At 57.0% G+C, this 21,738-nt stretch overlaps 3 protein-coding genes across 6 annotated transcripts in view; 2 read left to right on the forward strand and 1 right to left on the reverse strand.

Moving 5' to 3' along the window:
* Positions 1 to 712: 712 nt before the first annotated feature.
* PCP4L1 (Purkinje cell protein 4 like 1) lies at positions 713 to 11,222 on the forward strand. The gene is made up of 3 exons (XM_036344382.1): positions 713 to 960; positions 10,280 to 10,334; positions 10,869 to 11,222. The coding sequence occupies exons 1-3, from the start codon at positions 952 to 954 to the stop codon at positions 11,012 to 11,014; spliced, it is 210 nt and encodes a 69-aa protein (XP_036200275.1). The 5' UTR covers positions 713 to 951; the 3' UTR covers positions 11,015 to 11,222.
* A 2,413-nt stretch (positions 11,223 to 13,635) lies between these two features.
* MPZ (myelin protein zero) lies at positions 13,636 to 18,254 on the reverse strand. The gene is given in 6 exon segments (XM_036344578.1): positions 13,636 to 14,783; positions 14,854 to 14,911; positions 14,995 to 15,130; positions 15,252 to 15,465; positions 15,654 to 15,820; positions 18,070 to 18,254. Coding segments are annotated over 6 exon segments (936 nt in total). The 5' UTR covers positions 18,137 to 18,254; the 3' UTR covers positions 13,636 to 14,489.
* Positions 18,255 to 20,779: 2,525 nt separating this feature from the next.
* The window catches only part of SDHC (succinate dehydrogenase complex subunit C), a 28,744-nt gene continuing 27,785 nt past the window's right edge, over positions 20,780 to 21,738 (forward strand). Inside the window, exon 1 of one of the 4 annotated variants that reach the window (XM_036343128.1) lies at positions 20,780 to 20,929. In XM_036343128.1, the coding sequence (XP_036199021.1) occupies positions 20,910 to 20,929 (20 nt within the window). In that variant the 5' untranslated portion in view covers positions 20,780 to 20,909. Of the gene's footprint in view, positions 20,930 to 21,501; positions 21,525 to 21,738 lie in introns of those variants that run through there. The other 3 variants (XM_036343126.1, XM_036343127.1, XM_036343129.1) reach the window with 3 other exon arrangements.

The following is a 21,738-nucleotide window of genomic DNA, read 5'->3' on the forward strand; positions in this document are numbered from 1 at the left end:
TCACCAACATGCCTGGCACAATGGAGGGCACATTGTCATGTTGGAATCGAACGAATAAGCTTTTGGGAGGAGCTCATTAACCTTGTTGGAGAGGTTTGTCTGTTTTTCATTGTGTGGGATGTAGCATTGATGAGCCCTAAATGTCTTTCAACTCCCAGGATCTACGATCTTCCAACTCAAACAGGCACTTGGCCATTGCCCTGTTCCTTGCCAGAGTACTGTCCACTTGCCCGCCTCCCTCCGCCTCTCGGTTGGTCCGTCCCTTTCCTTCCCGGCCCCCCGGGCGCCCTTCTCTCATGCAGATTGCTATCCTATCCCTCAATCGGAATCTGCAGTGCCTCTTGCCTTCACCCGCGGCCTTTGTCGTTTCCCGCCATCCTCTTGCTTTCCTCCCAGCGTTTCCTGCTGTGCTTCCTCAGACCCACACGCGGCTGCTCGCGCCGCCGCCCGGTCTGTCCCCCCCGCCGTCCGGTCTGTGTCTCCCCCCCCGACCCCCCCCCCCCCCGCTCCCTCCTCCTCGGCTCGGCCGCACCTTCCCGGCTCTGCCGCGGCGGTGCCCCTCCTTCCCGCGCTCCGACTGCCGGCCCGAGTCGGGGCTCGGAGACCTCTGAGCCTGCCTCCATTGGCTGCAAGGGGCTGTCACTCTGCAGCAGGGGCGCATCTATTGGTCGGGATGGAGGCGGGGCCGGAGCTGACTATAAAAGGCGGGGCCGAGCGGCGCGAAGCGGGAGGGTATAGACGGGCTGCGACCTGGCCGCTGACCCAGGCGGCGGGTCCGGCGGGAGCGGGCGGGAGCGGGCGGGCGCGGGCGAGGAGCGGAGGCCCCGCACTGACGCTCCTCGCCTCCCGGGCAGCCGTGCCCAGCCCGCAGCCCCCGCCGTCGCCCCAGGCCCACGCCGCGCTGCACGTGCCGCCCGCTCCGTCCGTCCGCCCGTTTGTCCATCCGCCGAGATGAGCGAGGTGAGCGGCCCAGCGCCGGGGGCTCCCGGGGGGGAGACGGGAGGTGCTCCGGTCTGGGGGGTGGGGAAGGGCACGCCGCCCGGGCTGCGGAGACCCTCCCCCTCCCGGCTCTGCGAAGGGACTGGAGGGGAGGGAGGCTCTGAGTCCCCGCGCGGGGCCGCCCCCGCACCTGCCCCGACGCTGCCGGGCGCCCCGTCACGGCCCTGACTCCCGCCTCGGCCCGGCTCAGCCCCGAGACCGCTGGCGTCCGCAGCCCCTGGGGCCTGGCCGGCTGCGGGAGAGGCCCCTCCGCAGAGCTGCCTGCAGCGCTGCTGACATCTTGGGTCCTTTGTGAGGCTCCTCGGCGCCCATCCAGCCAGACCAGCCCCCAGCAGGTGTCCTCTCCCACGGAGCACTGCTCGTCGGTGGGGCCATGCGGCCGCGGGAACCTCTCCGTCCCGAGTCCAGGGCCTCCCTTCCCGGATCTGGTCTGGCGGGAGCACCCAGCTGGGGTCTGCAGCCCTTCCCAGCACGGGGTCTCCTCCAGCCCGCTCTGAGCCCGCACACTTCCCAGCTGTGGCCGTAGGCAGGTCACGCACCTTTCTGCGCTTCCTGCCTTTAATCTGTCAAATGAGGACAGTGCTGGCTGTTCTGATGATTAACTGAGCTCATACTACAAAGTACTAGACAGCACCTGGCACAGAGCAGGCACTCAGGCTAGCTAGCTATTGTCATTTTCTCCATTAAAAACAATATTTTAGAGTGTGACAGGAAACTAGCACAAGGATTCTCCAGGATGCGGTTCGTGAAGGGCCAGCCGCCTGGAGCCTGGGCTCAGTGCAGACCCACCTGCAGGGGGAGCTCTGCTGTCTCCTGCGAAAGCCGGTGTCCAGGGAGCCAATTAGTGCCAACTGCTCTGTTGTCCTGGTTGCCATGTCCACTAAGCTTCTCCTGGAAAATGCAGCTACTCTGGGGGCTGTAGATGGACTAAGGAAGGCTCCAGTCCTTCAGCTGGTTGTGGCTGTGCGTGTGTGTGTGTGCGTGTGTGTGTGTGTGTGTGTGTATGTGTGTGTGAGCGCGCGCGCTCATGCACCTTTAAAAAGAAAAGAGCCCTGGCCGGTTTGGCTCAGTGGATAGAGCATCGGCCTGCGGACTGAAAGATCCCGGGTTCAATTCTGCTCAAGGGCACGTGCCCGGGTTGGGTTGCAGGCTTGATGCCCAGTAAGTGGGGGGTGCAGGAGGCAGCCGATCAATGATGTTCTCCCATCACGGATGTTTCTATCTCTCTCTCTCCGTCTCCCTCTCTGAAATCAATAAAAAATTAAAAATCAATCAATCAATCAATAAAAAGAAAAGGAAAACAATGGTTCAAATTTTCTTTTCTCTTGATTCTTTCAGCCCTAATATGAGAAGAGGTTTTCTTTGTCCTCTTTTCACTGAGGTCTGGAGCTCAACGCCCCTTCTAGTGTTTCTAAATCTGTGGGTTGCAATTTAAGCCATCCCCTGGGAGTCTGTGATCTGAAGGCCATGTCACCGGAGCTGGTGGTTAGCCTGTGCTTTTTTGGGGACGCGCACAGCCTCCCTGTAGGACGCACTGCAGAGGCTGACATTAGGGTGGTGTTTGGCAGCGTGACAGAGCTGCCACGTGGCGAGGAAAACAGCGTGGCGGTGTTGACGGGAGAGTGGTCTCGCTCAGCAGCCACACTCAGTAGCCCGGTCAGGAGCTCAGTCAAATGATGAGAGTGGAAGCCTCGGATGGGGACTAGCTGGCAGTGTGTGCAGGGCTGCCCAGCCTCCCAGGCTGTCAGAGTAACTGGCTCTAACTAGCAGTTTACCATAAAGCTGCCTCCTACTCCAGAGCTGAGCCTGGCTTCAGGGATGAGTATTTATAAAATCCAGAAGCAGCCACCTGGGTGCACACAGAGCCCAGCTGTCACTGACCCAGATCCCCAAAGGGCCCTGCTTCCTTAGGGGCCAGAACCCAGCCTGCCTTCCTCCTCTTGTGAAGTGTGATGAACAGCGGAAGTGCTATCCAGAGCCCTGGCCTCCAGGGAGACTCCAAACCGCCTCATCCCCCTCCGCCCAGCTGCAGGGCTCTCCTCTCACAGGCTGGAGCAGCCGTGGGCAAACTACGGCCCGCAGGCCGGATCCGGCCCGTTTGAAATGAATAAAACTATTGAAATAAAAGACCGTACCCTTTTATGTAATGATGTTTACTTTGAATTTATACTAGTTCACACAAACACTCCATCCATGCTTTTGTTCCGGCCTCCGGTCCAGTTTAAGAACCCATTGTGGCCCTCGAGTCAAAAAGTTTGCCCACCCCTGGGTTGGAGTGTGCAGCCCAGGAAGGCCCAGTGCACTCGGACTCTGGTATAAGCTTCACCTCCCCACCTTCTTCTTGCTTCAGAGAAACTGCATGAAACGAGAGGTCTTAGGTTCTCTAAAGATTCCCATTTCAACTGAAGAAGTGGTCTCCAGACTCAAAACAACTAAGAGTGTAGGGATTCTGTTGGGGCTGCTGGGGAGGGTCTCAGCTCTACTTTGCCTTGGTGGCTCTTTGCTGTCCCTCAGCACTGCAGTAGAGCCACCCCCTCCCCTCCGTGCGTGTGTGTGCATTCACGTGCTTGTGTGTGCGTGCGTGCACGCGCGTGTGTGTGCGTGTGTGCCTGTGCGTGTGCATGTGCGTGCGTGTGTGTGTGTGTGTGTGTGTGTGTGTGTGTGTGCCGCGCTCATGCGCAGAAGGGCTGCGGGGACTCCTCCAGCTTGTCTGCATTCACAGTTGCCGGCAGGACTTGATTGCTGTGAATCGCAATCTGCTTTTACAGTTGAATAACTTTTCTCTGGTTTCAGCGAAGGATGAGAAGGGGAGATGCATTCAGTCCCTGGGGGCTCTTCCCTGTTCCCTTGTCGTGTGATGTAGCTCAGCTGCTTAAGGCACAATGGCAAGTCCTGTGATCCTGTTGGTTCCTCAGCTGTGAGGAGCTCAGCTGGAGGAATCTGTTGGTCCCGCCTGTTTTGACAGCCAGGGGCTGCAGAAAGGGGAGAGCTTAGAACTGGTATCCCCTCCTTTATTGTTCTGCTGATGTCCGTTTAAATAATCAGAATGGGATCTCACACTTAGGGGATCACACTCTCTTTCCTGTGCTTCTCTGTCTGAGGCTGCATGATGGGAGTTTGCTAAGGGTGACATCACCGTGTTCTGCCTTCTGTGAGCCAGTTGTTAGAACCCTGGTAGGGGCGTGGAGGAAATCCAGGTTTCTCTCTCATTGGTAGTTGTTATTATCATGGCTGTATTGGCCACCTACTATTGGGATGCCTTTCACTGCTGGAAACATCTGTCTTCTGAAGTAAGAGAAACCAGAACTCAGTCCCCATCCTGGTGTCGGCTTTAGCTGCCTGAGCAGGAGCCTCTGGCTAGTACAAGTGGGTGACTTTGCCACCCTGTGACCTGGGAATACGGACAACTCTTTCCCAGCCGCAGCTGTGATCAGTTCTCTACAGGGCAGGGCCCTGAGGAACATGGCTGGGGTCCAAATGCACAAACCTGTTGCAACTCCATGTCTGTCTGTGGAGGGTCCTAGCTGATGGGGGGAGGGTGCAGGGGGAGAGGAGGGAGGAGGGTCAGGGCAGTCATCTTCTCTAGGGAGTTATTCTATGAAAGTCTCCCCGTTTTCTTTCTATTTATCTGTAGTTTCAATTTGTCTTTCATTAGTCTATTTTATCTTTGACAAAAATAAATTTAACTTTGCAATCATTCTTCAGGGTAGAAATACAGGTATATCTTTTACCAAGAAAATCTCAAATAATATATCAAAACACTTTAGTGATATTTTAGATTTGTTAAGGAGCCCTGAAATCATCTGGTCCAAACTTCTCATTTTACATATAAGGAAACCAACCCAAACATTATCTAAATTTACACAGTACCTGAACCAAGACTAGGGCAGACTGCTGACCTCCCATCCCAAAAGAATTTTCCATAGATTTCTTTATCTCCAGTGAATATAGAATAACTTCATTAACATGCAACTTTTAAGGAATATATTATAAATACTTTCTATAGGAAACCTAAGCAGCGTGATTTAATAAATGCTGAGCAAGAGGATAGAGAAGGAGAGCAAGCCACACAGAATGGTGTCCATCGGTGGGCACATTGGTAGGATGCGAGGCAGGGCACCTGCTATCCTTCCTCACTGGGTGCCTGGCTCCTCTGAAACGGTGTGGTGAGCGTGCCAATGTGGAATAAGCGATAGGGGTGAGCGAAAGGGGCCGGCGGGGCCCTCCTTCCCTGGTGCTTCATTTCTGTCCATCATTGTTCCCAGAGGAGCAGAGCAGCAGGGACCAGAAGACAGGCTTTTTCTGAACAGCAGGAAGCATTTGACCTGCAGGTGTGTGCGTAAAGCTAGTGTACCCGGTGACCAAAGGCTGGGCGTGGGTCCTCCGGCATTTGGCCACTTGACTTCCAGGGAGACCACAGGCTTTGGGGAGAGAAGCCTGGGGGGGAAGAAAAATGCCCTAGGCTGGCCGAGCAGCAGCAGAAGCCTGCGGGGGTTCCCTAAGCGCATGATCTACATCCCCCTCCAGAGGCGCGCAAGCGGCTCCCTCTCCCCGGAATGACTGAGCCAAGTCAGGCGGATCCAAACCACTTCTTCAGAGACCTGGATCGCTGCAGGCGCTAGACAAGGCCCCAAGCCTCACCCTTCTCATCTCTCCCTGAAGCCTGACTGTTGCTTCAGTGGGGCTGGGGGGGACGGGGGGGGCTGGCCCCCGAGGTTCCCCACCCCCACCGCTGGCTGTGGTCCTTGGTGCTGCCTCCCTCCCGCGCCAAGCCCTCCAGCTGAGTGCTTTCAGGGGGCGGGGGATCCGTGCGTCTGTGTGGGACGTCAGGGCGGGTGGGATGCGCCTGAAGATTACAGCCGGGGAGAGGCTTTGGCACCCCTCCCCCCCCACCCCCCCACGCTGTGCGCAGAGCACCGCAAATAACCGCTCATTACCCTGCCGCAGGCCCTGCTGGGGACGGAAGGGCTATTGACTCACTGCCTCCCTGAGCCAGCAAGGCTGAGGGACCTGCCTCTGACGCCAGGGCACAGGGTGCGGTGGCTGAGGGCAGAGGGACAGAGGGACAGACCGGGGGCTGGGTCTGCAGTCCTCATAGGAGGCATCTGAGACAGAGGTATTTGGGTTTTATTCCATGTATTGGGAGAAGAATGTGACCTCATTCTGTTTCTGTTCTGACCTGAGGGTGACCTTGAGCGAGCCTCTGGAGGTGGCAGACGCAGGCTGTGCAGGCGGAGGCGGGCCTGGCCCCAGCAGTGCTCCGGAACCAGCAGCAGGGCTCCCGGCGCCAGCGCCCAGGCCTCTCTGGGTCCTCTGGCTGTGACCTTCACTTAACATGGGGGAGAATATGTCAGCAGGACAGAGGGCCCCTGCTGGGGGCAGGGAGGCAAAGTCTCCTTGTCTCCACTTGGAAGCAATAACTTCTGTCTCCCTTCACCTTCTGCCTCTAAGCAAGCAGGGAGCTTACAAAGGCAAAAAGGGGTCTGTGGGCTCGTGTTTAGGATTTTTAGAATTCAGGCTCTTTTTACGTTGCCCTGCCCTGGGCTGTGGGACGGGATTCTGAGCGCCTGTTCATCTGGACAGAGCGATTCTGGCAGCGCTGCTGGACTGTGTGTGTGGCGCGTTTTCATCGCACGGCCATCGAGCTGTTCGTGCAGAGCAGGGCCCTGCTGTACGGTGGGTCGACGTGCTGCCTCGTCCTGTCTGCTGCTGCTGCCAATGCCCGCTGACCCCCCTTAAAGAGTACCACGGGCTCAGGAGGGGGAAAGCTGGGTGAGTCACCTTCCCCAGGTTAGTTCTGACTTGCTGCTTGGAGCAGAGCGGGTGACACTATCTTGCCTCTCCTGGCGACAGTGGTTGCTGAGGCAACACCATTAAAAATATCGGAGCCAGCCCCTAACCGGTTTGGGTCAGTGGATAGAGCCTCGGCCTGCGGACTCAAGGGTCCCAGGTTCGATTCTGGTCAAGGGCATGTACCTTGGTTGCAGGCACATCCCCAGTGGAGAGTGTGCAGGAGGCAGCTGATCGATGTTTCTCTCTCATCGATGTTTCTAATTCTCTATCCCTCTCCCTTCCTTTCTGTAAAAAATCAATAAAATATATATACATATATTTTAAAAATAACAGAGACAAAGAGAGCCGGAGGCACAGCTGGAGGAGCAGCAGGACCAGTGGGCTAGAGTGACGGGTGCCTGTTCACCAGCAGTGGCAACAGGGAAACAACACCTAAGCCAGCCGTGGGCAAACTACGTTTGAAATGAATAAAACTAAAAAAAAAAAAAAAAAAGACCGTACCCTTTTATGTAATGATGTTTACTTTGAATTTATATTAGTTCACACAAACACTCCATCCATGCTTTTGTTCCGGCCTCCGGTCCAGTTTAAGAACCCATTGTGGCCCTCGAGTCAAAAAGTTTGCCCACCCCTGACCTAAATCCTCTGCTCTGACTGTGCAGGTGCTTTGCCAAGACAATACTGACAAACTATCCTGAGGCAGGGGTGGACAGACCATCTTTATCATACAAAGGTGAATGGCACAACTTGGCCAGGGGAGATGGTTTAAGTGCTCCGGAGGGCATTGTGGGTAACTGGGGTTTCTTCTCTTTAAAGCACTCTTTTCTGACCTCCCGGTGACCTCTAACATGTAAGCCTGATGGAGCTGTGAACCCTTGGGGGCCAGAGAGTAGCTGTGTCGTGGCTCCATGCCGGGTCAGTGATCTCAGGAGAGACTCAGGAAGGGGCCTGGCCGGGTGGGCAGAGGAAGAAGGCTGGCCTGTGGGGTTCAGTCGGACACACTTTCCTGCTTAGCGGGGTCTCACAGTTAGCTGACGTGGGAAGGGAAGTAGAGCTGAAGAGAGGGGAGGTGTCTAGAGGGGCTGTGGTGAGAGAAAAGAACGGATGGATTAAGGGAACAGGCTCAGAGTCCAACAGAAGGAAACGGTTAAAGCAAGGACTAGAGTCAGGGATGTGCTGGCAATAGAGTGTTGGATTGAAGTCAGAGATCATGGGACTATGGAATGTGCCTCTCTGTCCCCCATGAACCCACCACACCCAGGGTTTGCTCCCACCTCCCCTGCACCTTCTCTTGTCAGTGTCCCATGATCTCCGCAGCAAGCCCAGTGGTCAGTGCTCAGCACTCCTTGCAGCACAGGCCTGCAGGTGGGGCAGCCCTCCTTCTCCTGAACGTGTCTGCTTCTCGTGGTTTCTGAGTTCCTGCAGTCTCCTGGCTTTCCTCCCACCTGACGTCTTTTCCATTTTCTTTATTGATTTTTCCTCATTTCTGTAACCCAGGGGTCCTCAAACTACGGCCCGTGGGCCACATGCAAATACAAATATTGTATTTGTTCCCGTTTTGTTTTTTTACTTCAAAATAAGATCTGTGCAGTGTGCATAGGAATTTGTTCATAGTTTTTTTTTAAACTATAGTCCGGCCCTCCAACGGTCTGAGGGACAGTGAACTGGCCCCCTGTTTAAAAAGTTTGAGGACCCCTGGTGTAACCTCTAATCACTAAATACTCCAGGACTTGACCCTTTTCTCTTCTCTATCTGCTCTATTTGAACTCACCCCGGGTGGTTCATCCAACCTCCTGGCTTTAAAGGCCATCCACGTGTGAATTGCTGCTCAGTTCTCTCTGCAGGGCAGACGCTTCTCCCTACCTCGTCTCCAACACCAGCTGCTTATAACAGCCTCTCCTCTTGGAGAGTTAGTGGGCATCTCAGATTGTCCAAGAGAAGCTCCTGACCCTCTCAGTCTCCTCCTGGGGCTCCTCCATCTTGGGAAATGGCAACTCCATTTTTTAAAGTTCCTCAGGCCAAATGACATTCTTTGGATGTCATCCTTGACTCCTCTCTCGCAGTGTCTCTTATCCAATCAATTAATCAACCAATTACATTACTCATAGCTTGAAAATATACCCAGAATCAAACACTGCTCATCTCCAGTGCCACCGCGCTGACCCAGGCTGATCACCCTGCCTAGTGTTCTGCTTCCTCTCCTGGGCCCCTTTTATGCCAACTGCACGTCATCCCCTCTCACTTGTAGTGAAAGTAAACTCCTTAGAAAGACTCGTAATGTCCCCTCACACAGGCTAGTCACCCCCCTCCCCCACCCCGACCCCCAGGCCCCTGAGAGCTCTTGCCTGGACACCACACCCTGACCCTTCTCTCCTTCAGCCCTTGCTGGCCGCTGGCTCTCAGGCGCTGCCTGAGCACTTGGTGTGGAGCCGTAGTTCCCCACGTCTGCCCGCATCCCTACCTCCCTTCCTTGCCTTTCTCTGTAGCACTTAGCACCACTGACATAATACCCGTGTTGTTTGTTTTTATTAATTTTAGGGAGAGAGAAACATTGATGTGAGAAACATCCCATCAATCAGTGCCTCCCAATTGCACCCCAACTGGGGATCACCGTAACCTGGGCATGAGCTCTGACCAGGAATCAACCCTGTGACCTTTCGGTGCGCAGGGTGACCTCCAACCAGCCGAGCCGCCCGGCCAGGGGCTGTTTTATTTATTTATTTATTTATTTATTTATTTATTTATTTATTCATTCATTCACTTTTAAATCTATTTTATTGATTTTTTACAGAGAGGAAGGGAGAGGGATAGAGAGTTAGAAACATCAATGAGAGAGAAACATCGACCAGCTGCCTCCTGCACACCTCCTACTGGGGATGTTTCCGCAACCAAGGTGTATGCCCTTGACCGGAATCGAACCTGGGACCCTTCATTCCACAGGCCGACACTCTGTCCACCGAGCCAAACCAGTTTTGGCCCATTTTATTTATTAATCTTTACACTAGGACAGTGATGGCGACCTTTTGAGCTCGGCGTGTCAGCATTTTGAAAAACCCTAACTTAACTCTGGTGCTGTGTCACATATAGAAATTTTTTAATATTTGCAACCATAGTAAAACAAAGACTTATATTTTTGATATTTATTTTATGTATTTAAATGCCATTTAACAAAGAAAAATCAACCAAAAAAATGAGTTCGTGTGTCACCTCTCACACGCATGTCATAGGTTCGCCATCACTGCACTAGAATGTAAACTTCACAAGGGCGAGGTTTTTGCTTTGTCCTGTGCAATTTTCCTGACACCAATAAACACCTGTTGAATGGATTCTGATGACTTTCTACCTCTCTGATCTCAATACCCACTTTTTCAAAAGACTAGGGAATGCGCCTCGTAATAGGAGGGCTGGGACGTGATGAGGGTGAGTCTGAGGGGCTGGCACCATGACACTGCCATGAATGTCTAATATTCTGGTTTTTCTTTCTCAGCTTAACACCAAAACATCCCCAGCAGCCAACCAGGCACCTGGCCCAGAGGAAAAGGGTGAGTGGGCTTGGGCTGGGCAGGTCACAGAGCAGGTGAGTGACACCTGGACATGAAGACGGGCAGGGCTGTAAGTCTGGAGCCCTGAATGCGGATAAGGGAAGAGAGCACTGGGTTGGAGCTACTGTCTCTATAGGCTTCCTGCCACGTTTCCCCAGGAAGCACACCTCCCAATGTTTACTCTCTGGTTTTAGAAACTGGCTCTGGAGTGGTTGGAGACAGGCCCAAGACAGGAAGGAACTAATCAATAATCCAGCCACGGTCTTCATTGGAAGCTGAGAGACAGCTGGGGATCACGATGAGCTCTGGGGTTGGACTGTAGGTTCGGGAACAAGTGGTGAGAGGCACCTGTGGTCTTGGTGCAGGCGCAGTGGAGCTCCCCGGAGCCTGGGTCCCTGCCTCTGGCTCCAGGCGACACTGGGCTTTCTGAGGGCTCGCGGAGGCCACAGGGAGAGGGCTTGACCTCGGCATTTGGGGCCTGGAGGAGGGCTGGGCTGTGCAGGGTTACTCACGCGGGAATCTCACCACCTGCAGGGGAAGCTGGCAATGCCAAGAAGGCCGAGGGGGGGGAGGAGGAAGTGGACATCGACCTGACAGCGCCGGAGACAGAGAAGGCTGCCCTGGCCATTCAGGGCAAGTTCCGGCGATTCCAGAAGAGGAAAAAGGACCCCAGCTCCTGAGTGCCAGCCTCGCCCTCCCCACTCCACACTCCGCAGCTCTGGCTTCCATGCGCCTTGTCTCTGTCCGTCTATCCTGGGTGGGGACCGTCTGGCCCTCGGGCCGTACGAGGTCCACAAAATCATTTATTTGGTCTGGCCCTGCCAAGGCATCAGGGGTGAGTTAATTAAATGTTTGATCAAATATAGCAGGCTAATCTTTAAGTTGATAGTTTTGTGTGGCTTGTGAATGATGCTTTACTATCCAAATGGCCCACGGCAGAGAGAAGGCTCCTCACCCTGCCAGCTGCTCATTCAGGCCAGTCTGACCCTGACCTGCTATTTTCTGTGGCTCCTCAGGCATCAGAGCAGCAGAGCATGAGGAACAGAGGACGGGGGAGAACTCAGCCGGCAGCCACTTGCCTGAGGGTGGGCCGCTTCTCCTTGGGCTACGCCTCCTTAACCAGTTCCTCTGCCCTGAGGTTGAAGTAGAAGAGGCTTTGAGGCTGAGCCCCGCCCCCCCCTGTACAGTGTGGGGGGAGGGGAAATCTTCAGAGTCGGGTGCCTGGGGGGATACGCACTGTCTGCCTGTCCTTACAACAGTCCCACTTCAGGTAACATTGCCTCACACCCTCTGCGCTGCCACCTCCACTTCCTGCTGCCCAAGCACAGGATCCCCTGGAGACCCGGACAGCAGCTTTCACGTCAGTGCCTGCTGAGTAGATGAGTCCCAGGAATGCAGGGGGCTGGGGCGGGGCAGAGGCAGGGGTGTGGGAGCTGGGGGAGACTGGGGAGGAAGGACGGTGAGAGGGAGCTCTGAGGACACAGGCTGCGGCAGGGAGAGTGCCTGCCCCTGGACCCACGTCTAGCCTCCCCAGAGGCCACGCAGACCTGGTGACCCCTGGAGCGCCCGCCTGCCCGCCGTGGAGTCGGGACAGAAGGAAATAGCCACTCGGTGAGGTTTTAGCTGTTTCATAATTATAGAAAAAACAACCCTCCAGTGGAGTCATTTAACCTCTACTTCTGATTTTTCTTGGGAGGAGTGTGAATGCTGGCCCCAGGGAGGGCAGGTGCCTGAGCACTTTCTCACTGAAGCCCACCTCCCCGCCACCGACCTGCCCACCCCCTGCTTCACGCCCACACTGCTGCCTCCCACCCCCAGCCTGCTGCTCCCCTTCCCTTCCCCTCCAGCCGAGGGCACACCCGTCATCTTGCTCCCTGTCCCACGTGACCTGTCCTAGCTGTCCTTGCTGCTTTGGCCCCCCCCCCCCCAACTGTTAAGCAAATGCAGTGGAAGAAGATGACTGGGCCACACTGAAGACTTTAAACCATGAATTAAATAAAATGATGGCTTTCAAATGAGTTTACATTGTTGAGACTTGAGCTTCGTACCTGGAAACCAGAGCCACACGCAAGAAGTGAAACCACTTAACAGCTGTGAGCAGGGCCAGGCAGGCTGTGCCTCCGCCGGGCTGGGAGGATGGAGCTGGGCACAGGGAGCCCCTGTCACTGCGCCTGCTCCTGTCCCCTCGGTCCCTGGAGGGGCGGGGAGAGCAGGGCTCCTGCGGACGAGGCTCCGTGGGCTCGGGGCTGGGGAAGGCAGCGGGGGTCTGTCACCAGCCCCTCCGCAGGCTCCACTGCTCAGGGCCGTCTGGTGCGGAAATGTTTCCCTTTCGCGTTACACTTGCCCCCATGCGCGCTAGGGCCGGGGTGTGGCCGCAAACAGGCTCAGTGTGGGGAGAGCCTTCTGACCTGAGGGCTGGGCCTCCTTTGCAGAGCCCGCGGCCCGCTCAGCAGGTCCTGAAACCCGCCTCTCCGCCCGCTGCTCATTTCTGCCACCTCTGCGCCCGCAACTCCTCCTGGGCCCTGGAACCCCTTTTCTCTCCTGTCCCCCCAGTTCCTACCGCTGGAGACACGATCCTGAATACCAATCGCCAGGACTTGCTCGAGCGCCTTATTCTGTGAGTGTAACCTGCTACTACGGGTCAGCAGAAGAGGCGGTGCTGGAAAGCCCCGGCGAAAGCACGGGCGGTACCGCCCTGTCGCTCTGATCTCCTGCGGTTTTCCGCTGACGCGGTGGCGGAGCTGGGTGTGCAGCCCTGAGGAGCAGGGGTGCTGGGGTACGTTCTCAAGCCCAAACTGGGAGAGGATCTTGGCAGACAGTCAGGCCCCTGAAGGGACAAGGGTCCTGCTTCCCTGACAGCCTACTGCCAGGGCCTGGGGTCGTTGCCCTCTCCTCCATCGGCCCCAACACAGTCAGCTTTCCCACGGGCCTCTCCATCTCTCATTCCTGCCTTCAGTCCTTGCAGGGCGCTCCCTTCGGCGCCTCTGCCTCTATCTGGCCCTCTCCCCGGGCTGCGTTTCCACCATTTCCGGAGCTGTTTGCAGAGCGGTGGCCTCCGCAGCTCCGGGCTTCCCTGGGGTCACTCCAGTGAGCTGCTGCCGCCCTTGCCCACCTTCCCTCCAAGCGCCGGCTGGGTGTCGGTGAAGGCTGGCAGGCGCCTCTGAGCCACGTCAGACTGCCCTTCCCTGCGCTGTGAGCCGCCCCGCAACCAAGCTCTTCACGGAAACCAGCTTGGGGGGGGGGGGGGGCCTGGAGGGGCGGGGCTATGCCCAGAAGAAGCAACGGAGGTGGAGGCAGCAGCTTCTGGAAATGTCAGTGTTTATTAAACATATGAGGACATTCGGGGGTTGAGAGGAAATATACAGAATGTAGAAAAACTCTAAGAATCCCCCGTGGCTGGGAGTGTGGCCTCTCCCCTTTCACCCTAGTTCCCATTGGTTTTCCTCCTTTCCGTCTGGCTGTTTAAAAGCCATTTCTTAAGGCTCATCTGCCCCTCTCCTCAAGTCCTGACCTGAGGACCGTTGTCCCTCCTCCCCCAGGACCTCGAGCCCCAGGACAGTGCTCGGAGCGGCCGCCGAGGGCGGGCGTCGGGGGCCCTGCGCCCAGCGGACTCCCTGAAGGACGTAATGGGGGCGGGGAATCGAAACATCCACATGACGTCATTGGTACTCAGTCATGGGGGTCAGAGCAAGGGCACCGGCAAACCAACCAACAAGCTTGGATTAAAAAAATAAAAGAACCGGAATAAACCCTGCAGGGAGGCTGATCTGCATGACCCGGTGTTAGCTGAGAGCACACAGTAGGGCAGGGCCCCTGACGGAGGGGTGGGAGGGTCAGGGAGGGAAGAGGCAGCGGACAGGTTGGGTGCAGGGGCACGGGTGCAGGTGGCCTGGAGTCGAGGCGCGGGGTAGCAAGGTCCCTTTCTTCTCGGTGCCGGAGGGACAGGCACCAAACACACAGTCCTTGGGGCGGTGCAGGGTAGGATCAGGCCCTGGACTCCCAGAAAGCCAGGGGGTGGAGGTGGGGGAGAGTATGACGTGCCTGGGGAATGAATTTTGGAGTGAAACTTACATCTCAGAGGGAAGTGAGGGCAGGGCAGGGCACCTAGAGGGGCAAAGGGAGCCCGGGCCCCGGCTCTGGCAGGGCCTGGGCTGGTCACGGGTCCGAGTCCCGGCCCATCATGTTCTTGAGGGCGTTCTTGAGGCTGGTTCTGCTGGGGGACTTGACTGCGGGCCTGAGCTCCGAGCTCTGCTCGTCCTTGCGAAGCTCCATCTCGATGACCACCACCTGCGCGCCCTGGGGGGCCTCCGCCCCTGCGCCCCGAGCCCCCGCCCCGCCCGCTAACCGCTATTTCTTATCCTTGCGAGACTCCCCCAGCCCCTTGGACTTCTTCTCACTGGCCGCCTTGGTGCTCCTGCTGTGGTCCAGCATGGCGTACAGCACGGGCGTCTGGGGAGGGGCGCAGTCAGTCACCGGCCCGCCCCGCCCGCCCCCGGTCCCGGCCCCGAGCCCCGCTAACCTGCCGGCCGCGCTTGGAGTCCTTCCCAGACTTGTGCAGCTTCCCCTTCTCCATGGCGCTGCGGGGAGACGGGGTGTGGGCGGGGCGCCCCCTCCCCTGCCCCTCCCTCCCCTCCCTCTCCCTCTCCCCGGGCGCCCCTACCTGAGCCGCCGCCGCAGGGCCGCCTGCCTGCGCAGCCAGCAGTACCGCACCAGGTAGAAGAGCAGCAGCAGCAGCAGCACCGCGCCCAGCACGCCCCCGACGACCGCGCCCAGCACCACCCCGTAGCGCGTGGGCACTGGGAGGGAGGGACAGTGAGAGACCCGCCGGACCTGCCCCCTCCCCTGCGGGCGGGGTGACCCCAGCTGCCTCCGCCCGCCTCCCAGGGCCCCAGACCCGTCCTCCGTCTCCTCGCGCACCTTTTTCGAAGACGTAGAGCGTGACCTTCGAGGTCTTGCCCACGATGTCCGGGGGGTTCTTGACGTCACAGGTGAACGTGCCGTTGTCGCTGTAGTCCAGGTTGTGGATGACGATGGAGCCGTCCTTCCAGCGCGGGTCTCCTACCCACTGGATGCGCTCCTTGAAGGTGCCCACCTCGTCGATGTAGGGCTGCCCCTTGGCGAAGTGGAAGATCTGCGGAGCCAGGGCGGGGCGGTTCCAGCCACAGGCGCGGGGCCTGGGCTGGGGCGGGCCAAGGTGGGCCTGCCCCGGCCACGGGGGCTCGTGGCTCATAAAGGACCCCCCCCCCCGCCCGAGTTCTCCTGCCTGTGGCCTCGGAAGCGCCCTCTCCGGTGCAGCCCCAGGGCCCCCCAGGCACTCACTGAGATGGCATCGCGGCCCCCCTCGGGCTGGTAGCGCCAGGTGAAGGAGATGTCATCCGAGACCCACTCGCTGGACCAGAAGGAGCAGTGCAGGGTCACTCGGGAGCCGACAGCGCCATGGACCTCCCTGTCCGTGTACACGACAATGGCCTGGGCCAGGGATAGCACTGCAAACAGAGGGGAGCGGGTGCTGGGGGCCCCACACGGACACCGAGCAGGCGAGGGCAGGTCCTGCTCAGGCCAAGTGGGCGGAGAAGAGACTGGGGCAGAAATGATACATTCTGAGGCCCAAGTCTCCCGACTCACTGAATAGCAGATTGAAATGCTGTGTTGGTCCAAGCTTGTCAGCGGCCTGAGGGAGGAAATGGGCAGTGACTGTTCGCTGGGGGACAGCCAGGGGCTTGCCTTTGTCTGCAAGTCTCCCTTTCCCTTAGGCTCAGTTTCCCTAAGCCATCCCTATGATACGGGCTTTACAATTTTTTAAATTTATTACAAATTATACAGGTAACACATATTACATTCTTATTATAAACTATTCAAGCAATAGAGATAAAGCTAAAGTCTCTCTTGAGGCCCCCCTCAACCAATTCCTTCCCTGTCTGTTATCATTTTTTTAAAATATATTTTTATTGATTTCAGAGAGGAAGGGAGAAGGAGACAGAACTGTCGATGATGAGAGAGAATCATTGATTGGCTGCCTCCTGCACGCCTCCACTGGGGGGTAAGCCTGCACTCCAGGCTTGTGCCCTGCTGGGAATTGAACCAGGGACACTCAACCACTGAGCAACACCAGCCAGGCTGTTATCAGTTTAATGTGTAGCCTTTTTCTGTGAATCAAATTCAATATAAACTTAATACACTCAAGATATGCAGGTACTTATGCTTAAGAATATATGTATATAAAATAATATATGTAGGGGTTTCCATGTTGATTCATAGAGACAATCTTCTTTTTAAAAGCTGCACAGTATTTCTCAGTAGAGCAAAATCAAGTTTTTCTACAGGAAAAAAAAAAAAGAAGATAACTAGAAAGTGTTAAGTCTTCTTCCCTGGTCCAATTGTCCTCACTGCTGAATCTCTGGTTGCCATACTGCTGACCCTTGACTGGGAGATCAGGAAGGAAATACCCAGGGGAAGCTGGGTACAGCCCAAGACCCCAAGTCCAGAGCTCAGATGACTGCGTGTGAGCGCTCTGTGGTTCCACCTGCTCACCCTCCTCTTGGCCTTTCTGGGTCAGTGCCACGCCCAAGACCCGCCTACACAAGAAAGGCCATTCCAGGGAATTGCGTGCGTGGGCTGGCCGAGTGGGGGCAATTGTAGACTCTTTTGTTCTACGAGATGGGGAGCAAGCAGCCAAACAGAGATCCACTGTCTGAGCAATGCCGGGGGCTGATGCCGCCCCCCATGGTCCCGAATCTCCCACCTCAGCATGTAAGACACTGACCCGCCACCTAGGACCCCCGCCTGAGAGCCTTCTTGGGATTCCCAAGAGCAACAAGGAAAGTTATTCACTGGGTGCACCTCCTCTTCTTCCTGTTCTAATGTCCCCCACTGCCCTTCCGCTCTGCTCAGTGAGTGGGGCCGGTGCTGGGACAGAACACTCCCCCTCCCCACGCCTTTCCCCAGCATTTCCTCAGGGGCCCCAAATAGTCCAGTACAGTCCAGAAGAGTCTGGGTTTGGGTTGAGGACCAAGAAGTTGACAGCAGAGAACGCTGGCCATCCCGAGCAGCCCCACCCATTTGCCTGCTGCTCCAGAACAGTTCAGAGAAGAAGGACCCGTTCAATCACCCTGCTTTGACCTTCTCTTGCTCACCCAACATCTACCATGGGGCAAGGAAGGGGTCGATCAACTTATGAAGGAAGACAGCTTTCAATGAACAAAATCCTAGAATCTCATAAACCCTTCCTCCCACTCCTTTTGCCCACATAATAGACAATTGATCCACAGAGAGAAACTGAGGCACCCAGAGGCAAAGGACCCAAGGAGCTGGGACCACAAACCTGGGACCTTTCCTTAGATCACAACCCCTGGATTTTCCCTTCATGGAAACGAAGGGTTGGTACCTCTGTACTAGACCATGAGTAGGAACCAGACTCAGGTGTCTGACCCTGGTCCTAATCTTGCTCTAACATTGCTTCCCCCAGGCCCTCAGCATGGGCCATGTTACTAATTCCCAACCTGGGTCTAGTCTGGTCCACCTCAGGGAAGCTCTCTACATTCTCTTTTACCTTCTCCCTTCATAGAATACCTTTATGCCAGCCTCCAAACTATATATTTTTTCTCTGAATAGAATATCCCCTTCCTGATCCTTCTCACTCTTCCTTTAACTGGAGTGGGCAGTACAGGGAAGGCAGTGGGAAGTTTGCAGAAAGAACCTGAGTCCCAGGGCCCCAGGCTGGGGTGGGTCCACTTACCCAATGAGGAGAAGAGCAGTGCGGCCAGGATAGAACTGGGGCTGGACGAGGGAGCCCCAGGAGCCATAGCTGGGGCAGGGTCTGCAGGGTTAGGAGAGTGGGGGACCAGGAACTGAGCGGGGGGTTCCTGGAACCCGCTTAAAATCCCCCAGGGCGCCAGTATGAGGGGGCTGTCCTGAGCCAGTAACCAATTGCAGCCTGGCATGTGCAGTTGAGAGGTGGTGGTAGGGGGCTGACTGCAGGGAGCAGAAGGAGCATTGTGTCCTCTGGGTGGAGGGTGGGGTACACATACCACCCCATACACAGAGGGCTTTGTGTCTGCTGGCCTCCCCCTGCCCTAGGCTGGAATGTTGAGGGTGGTGGTGAGGGAGAGGGACAGAAAAAGGGACACAAACACACTTCTCTGAGGGATGGATGGGCAGGGGGACCTGAATCCTAAGGCCACGAGAAGGGGATTCCTCCCCAGATGCCTTGCCTGAGATGACCCCCTAGGGCCCTGGGAGCTACAGGCAGGTTTCCCAAGAGAACCTGGGAAGCAACGGTCACTGTCATCTCGACAGTCTTAGGTGGCAGGACAGGCTTCTTGAGATGACCAGGTCCTTTGGGAGCCTTATTTGACCCAACTCCCTTCGTTCTGGGTGATTCTTCCCAGATGGAAGCTGTTCTCCCTGGGAAATATCCAGGGAAGAATCTCCTAACTTCTCCATCTTTGTCGGGAAGTCCTTCAATGCCGTATGCTGCAGTCGTAGCCTATTTCAATTTAGAACAAGTCAGCAAAACCATACTGTGCTACCTAATGTGAAATGCGGGTGTGCAGGCAACAGAGAGAAGAATAAAACTGAAGTCCCCCTTCAAGGAGTTCAGGATCTAGTTCGGGAGGGCAGAGAGCGGAGGGTCAGAGGACAAGCCCATCAACAACTGACCATATGGACTGTGACACCTGCCACAGGAGAGTGCGGAGCCATGTGCTGGGCACCCAGGAGGCACGCTCAGCTGCACGGGCAGGAGACTGTTATGTGATGGAGATAAAAAAAAAAAAAGAAGGGTTACTTAACAAATGAAGTTCAGAGGAAGGGGGAGTCATGTCTGGGAGGCAATATTAGCTGTGGACCAACCATGAAGGATCCGTGCCATTTTGAAAAAGAGAAATGTACCCAGGTAGTGAGAGTATCTAGGCAGGTAGAACAGCGAAAGCAGAGACAAACGCAACATGCGTGTGTGCGTGAGTGTGTTGAGGTCTGTGAAGTATTGGGCATATTCAAGGCAGATCTGGGGCCATCCACTTTGACTTGGGGGAACCTGAAGAGGCATCACAGGAAATGAGTCTGTAGGAAAGTTGAAGGTGGTTTTGATGGGCCTTAACATACAGGCTAACGAGGGTGGATTTAATTTACATTCTAAGAATTTCCTGAAGAGTTGGGGTAGTGTTTAAAGTTAATAATGGGGGTGTCTATATGCTCAGAGCTGAGTTTTAAGACAAACCTGGCCAGGAAATTCATTCGGGTCAGAGCTCTCCTGATTGCTGCCTCCTCTCCTCCCCTCCTGGAACCCTCTGAAAGGATTTTGCTTTCCATGGAACCTCTCACGCGCCCATCGGAAATGTTTTCCCTTCTCTCTTCCTCTGCCTTTCTCGCACCCCAAGCCCTGGGTAGACTCTGCTTCTTCTCCTGCTTATTTTTCTTTAAATATATTCTATTGATTTTTAGAAAAAAAATTTTAATATATATTTTATTGATTTTTTTACAGAGAGGAAGGGAGAGGGATAGAGAATTAGAAACATAGATGAGAGAGAAACATCGATCAGCTGCCTCCTGCACATCTCCTACTGGGGATGTGCCCGCAACCAAGGTACATGCCCTTGACCAGAATCGAACCTGGGACCCTTGAGTCCACAGGCCGACGCTCTACCCACTGAGCCAAACCGGTTACAGCATCCTGCTTATTTTTAAGATGAGTCCTGGTGTTAAGAGGACTCACTGAATGTTTGGTTTGCATTTCAATGTGAATCATTTCCATCGATTCTGGGCTCTGGAGTTAGCTTGAGGGCAGAGGTCCCGCTGCTCCTGCTCTGGGACAGGCAGGCTCTCCTGTAAAGCCTCAGCGCGGCACCTCCCTCCTGGTAGTCCTGGTGGGTTCCATGATTAGTGTTAAATTTGCGTTATGGAAATGCAAAATAGCATTTTCATTTGATACAGAAATAACCGCATTTATGCTATTTAAATCCTGAAAGGAAGGGTGCAGCAGTGTTAGCTATGAGTCAGGTCTGAATATTAATGTAATAGTGTTTTATGGTGGAGTCTGGGCTCTTCCCTTCACCCCGCCCCCGCCCTCTGCCCGCAGAGACTCCAGAACTCGCCCCGCCGGGCCCTGCTCGCCCTCTCCCTGGGGCTCTAAGCGGCTCTGGAGGTGCCGGCGGGGCTGGGTCCTCGGAACTGCTCCTCCGCATCTGAGCAGAGCGAGTCCTCGCGCCCACCCAGGGCTTCTGGCTGAGGGCGTCAACCCAAACCCGAGCCCAGGGCAGGGCGCGCGGCCCGACGTCAGCGGGCGTCCAGCGGGGCGCGGAGACCCGCTGCTGCCGCTGGGCCTCCCGTGCGTCTCCGGGCGGGGAGGCTGCGCGCAGACCCGGAGGGGACCCCGGGCGTTTCTGCTCCGCGGGCCGGGGGCCCGCAGGTCCCGGAGGGCCTGGCCCGGCCTCGGGGCGGCTCCCGGCGGTGCTCGGAGGCCCGGGAGGCCCGGCAGGACTCCGCGGGGAGGCGCGCCCCCAGGCGGTCACGTGCCGGAGGCCCCGCCCCGCGCCCCGGCCGGGCCGCGCGTCACTTCCGCCCGGGCCGGAAACCAAGATGGCTGCGCTCCTGTGGAGGTGACTTTCGCGTGGGGCGGGATCGGTGCCGGCGTCCCGCGGAGACCCGTCAGGCCGCTGGCTTCGCGGTGACGGCCGTCCGCCCCGTGTCCGGGCGGCGGGAGCCCGTGGGGCGGCCCCGCCGGGACCCCAGCGGCCGCCGCTCCTGCCCTTCGCGGCTGGGGGTCATCGCCGCCGTCTCTCCCCGCCGGCGCTCCCCGCCCGATAGCGGGTCTCCCCGCCGCCGGGAGCCGCCCGAGGGCTGAAGCCGGCGGACCTCGGAGGCGCTGCGCGTTCGGTTCGGGCCACGCAGAGAAGCGGGTGGGGGCGCGGGAAGCCGCCGCTTTGGCTCGTGGGGCGGCCTTGCCTTAGAGAGAGAAGAGCGGCGCCGGGGAGCGACCTGCGGGGGCCCAGGTCCGCGCCCGGGGTTCTGCCCCGTCGCGGTCTCCCCTGGGACGGCCCGGCGGAGGTCGCGACGCGCTGTGGCTCCCGACGCCTCCTGTCGGCCGGGCGGGCAGCGTCGAGCTCCCCGGCTGCGCCGCCGAGAGCAGGAGGCCGGGCCCTCCGGCCGGTGAGGAACCGGAGCTCCGTTTCAGCTCCGCGTGGGGAGGAGCAGGTGCCCGCTCTTCTCCGTAATGCCCGTTCCTTCCGAAGACTCACCACAGGCTCCCCACCCCCTCCAGCTGGGCCTGACGGCCCCCCCCCCCACCAGCTGCCTGGACGGTGCCTCCCCACCCCCTCAGCTGCCTGGACGGTGCTCCCCACCACACCCACCAGCTGCCTGGACGAGTGAACCCTCCCCCTCCCCCCCCCAGCTGCCTGGAATGGTG

Source organism: Myotis myotis, unplaced genomic scaffold (assembly GCF_014108235.1).
Source record: "Myotis myotis isolate mMyoMyo1 unplaced genomic scaffold, mMyoMyo1.p scaffold_m19_p_18, whole genome shotgun sequence".
NCBI lineage: Eukaryota > Metazoa > Chordata > Mammalia > Chiroptera > Vespertilionidae > Myotis > Myotis myotis.